Below are 1,236 nucleotides of genomic sequence, written 5' to 3' on the forward strand. Positions count from 1 at the left end.
TCCGGCCATGCCCCACAGCATCATTGCATGACAGGGCACAAGGATGGAGTCTTGTCCCCACTGCCTGGCTGCCATGTCCTTGGCTGCGCTACTCCGCGCAGGCTGTGCCTGGGGGCGACTCTCCTCCAGGGTGGCTGCTGGTGAGGAGGGGGCCATGGGGGGAGGTGGGCTTGGGCGACAGCGTGCGTGCCCACAGAGAGGGTTCTGAGTGCCCCCTCTGGCACAGGTGCCATAAGTTTACCACCATTGCCTTACACCATCCCAAAAAAGTGATTGTCCAATCTTTTGTTGAAAACTTCCAGACTTCAGCAGTGTTGCAAATTCATCTCTTTACCTTTCCGACAGCATTTCAATCTTTGAATACTGTGTCTCCTTAGGAATATATGTAGGGGGGAAAAATAACAGGTGATGGAGGCAAACAGGGGCATCTGAAGGTAAGCTATACGAGTCAAGATGGTGGCTATAACTGTGTGCTCAAAAGGATGCATGAAAAAAAGGTTGCTGCTTCAAACTCAGTCATGACTGCCATCTTGACGTTTTTGATCCCCTGCTGCTATGATGCCCTGGGAGCCACCATGTGTTTTCTCCTCTCTCTCCTCCGTTCATTCCTTATATTCCTTAATCCTGGAACACTGGGATGAAATTCTTGGATTTGATGCAGCCAATACAACTGCTTCCATCCCACCCAGCCCCACCAAATGTTGCCATCCCCTGTTGTTGAATGACAGAAATATTCCCAGAAACTTTGTATTATATATCTGATACAGAGAATTTATTCATATTCTATTTCCATTGAGAAAAGTCAGGAGAACAGGGTAATGGTGACGTCGTCTATGCTAAGAGGAAATGTTGGCGAGGAAGGGAGAATATCTGATCAGATCCAGTAAAATCAACAGGGTGTCGATCAAATTTGCAGATATTTTGCAGTCGGTTCTGGTTGCATCCCGGTTACTTTCTTCCAGATAGCTCTACAGCTGGTACTTACAGATGTAGGCATTTAGAAAGGTACATATCCTATCGTTCCACAATTTAAAATCTAAAATGCAAAAAATAAGACAGAACTTAATTCTAATTCCTTCAATAGTGGTCTGGAAAAGATTGTCATCTTTATATTACATGGAAGTTTTACACTGGTCCCAATGGAATTTCCCACGAAAAGCAAAGCAAATGTTGACTCTAGGAGAATAAATGGAGAACTGAACACAGCTATTGATATTCTGTCCTCCCCCCCCCCCC

General features: G+C 45.6%; 1 protein-coding gene across 1 annotated transcript in view; it reads right to left on the bottom strand.

Annotated features, from left to right (window-relative positions):
* Positions 1-764: 764 nt before the first annotated feature.
* Positions 765-1,236, bottom strand: part of LOC114922918 (C-type lectin Cal-like) — a 6,991-nt gene continuing 6,519 nt past the window's right edge. The window contains exon 5 of the mRNA XM_029285128.1: positions 765-1,036. Within this exon, the coding sequence (XP_029140961.1) occupies positions 969-1,036 (68 nt within the window). The 3' untranslated portion in view covers positions 765-968. The remainder of the gene's footprint in view (positions 1,037-1,236) is intronic.

This window comes from Protobothrops mucrosquamatus, unplaced genomic scaffold (assembly GCF_001527695.2).
Source record: "Protobothrops mucrosquamatus isolate PMUCROS unplaced genomic scaffold, P.Mucros_1.0 scaffold1323, whole genome shotgun sequence".
Classification (NCBI taxonomy): Eukaryota; Metazoa; Chordata; class Lepidosauria; order Squamata; family Viperidae; genus Protobothrops; species Protobothrops mucrosquamatus.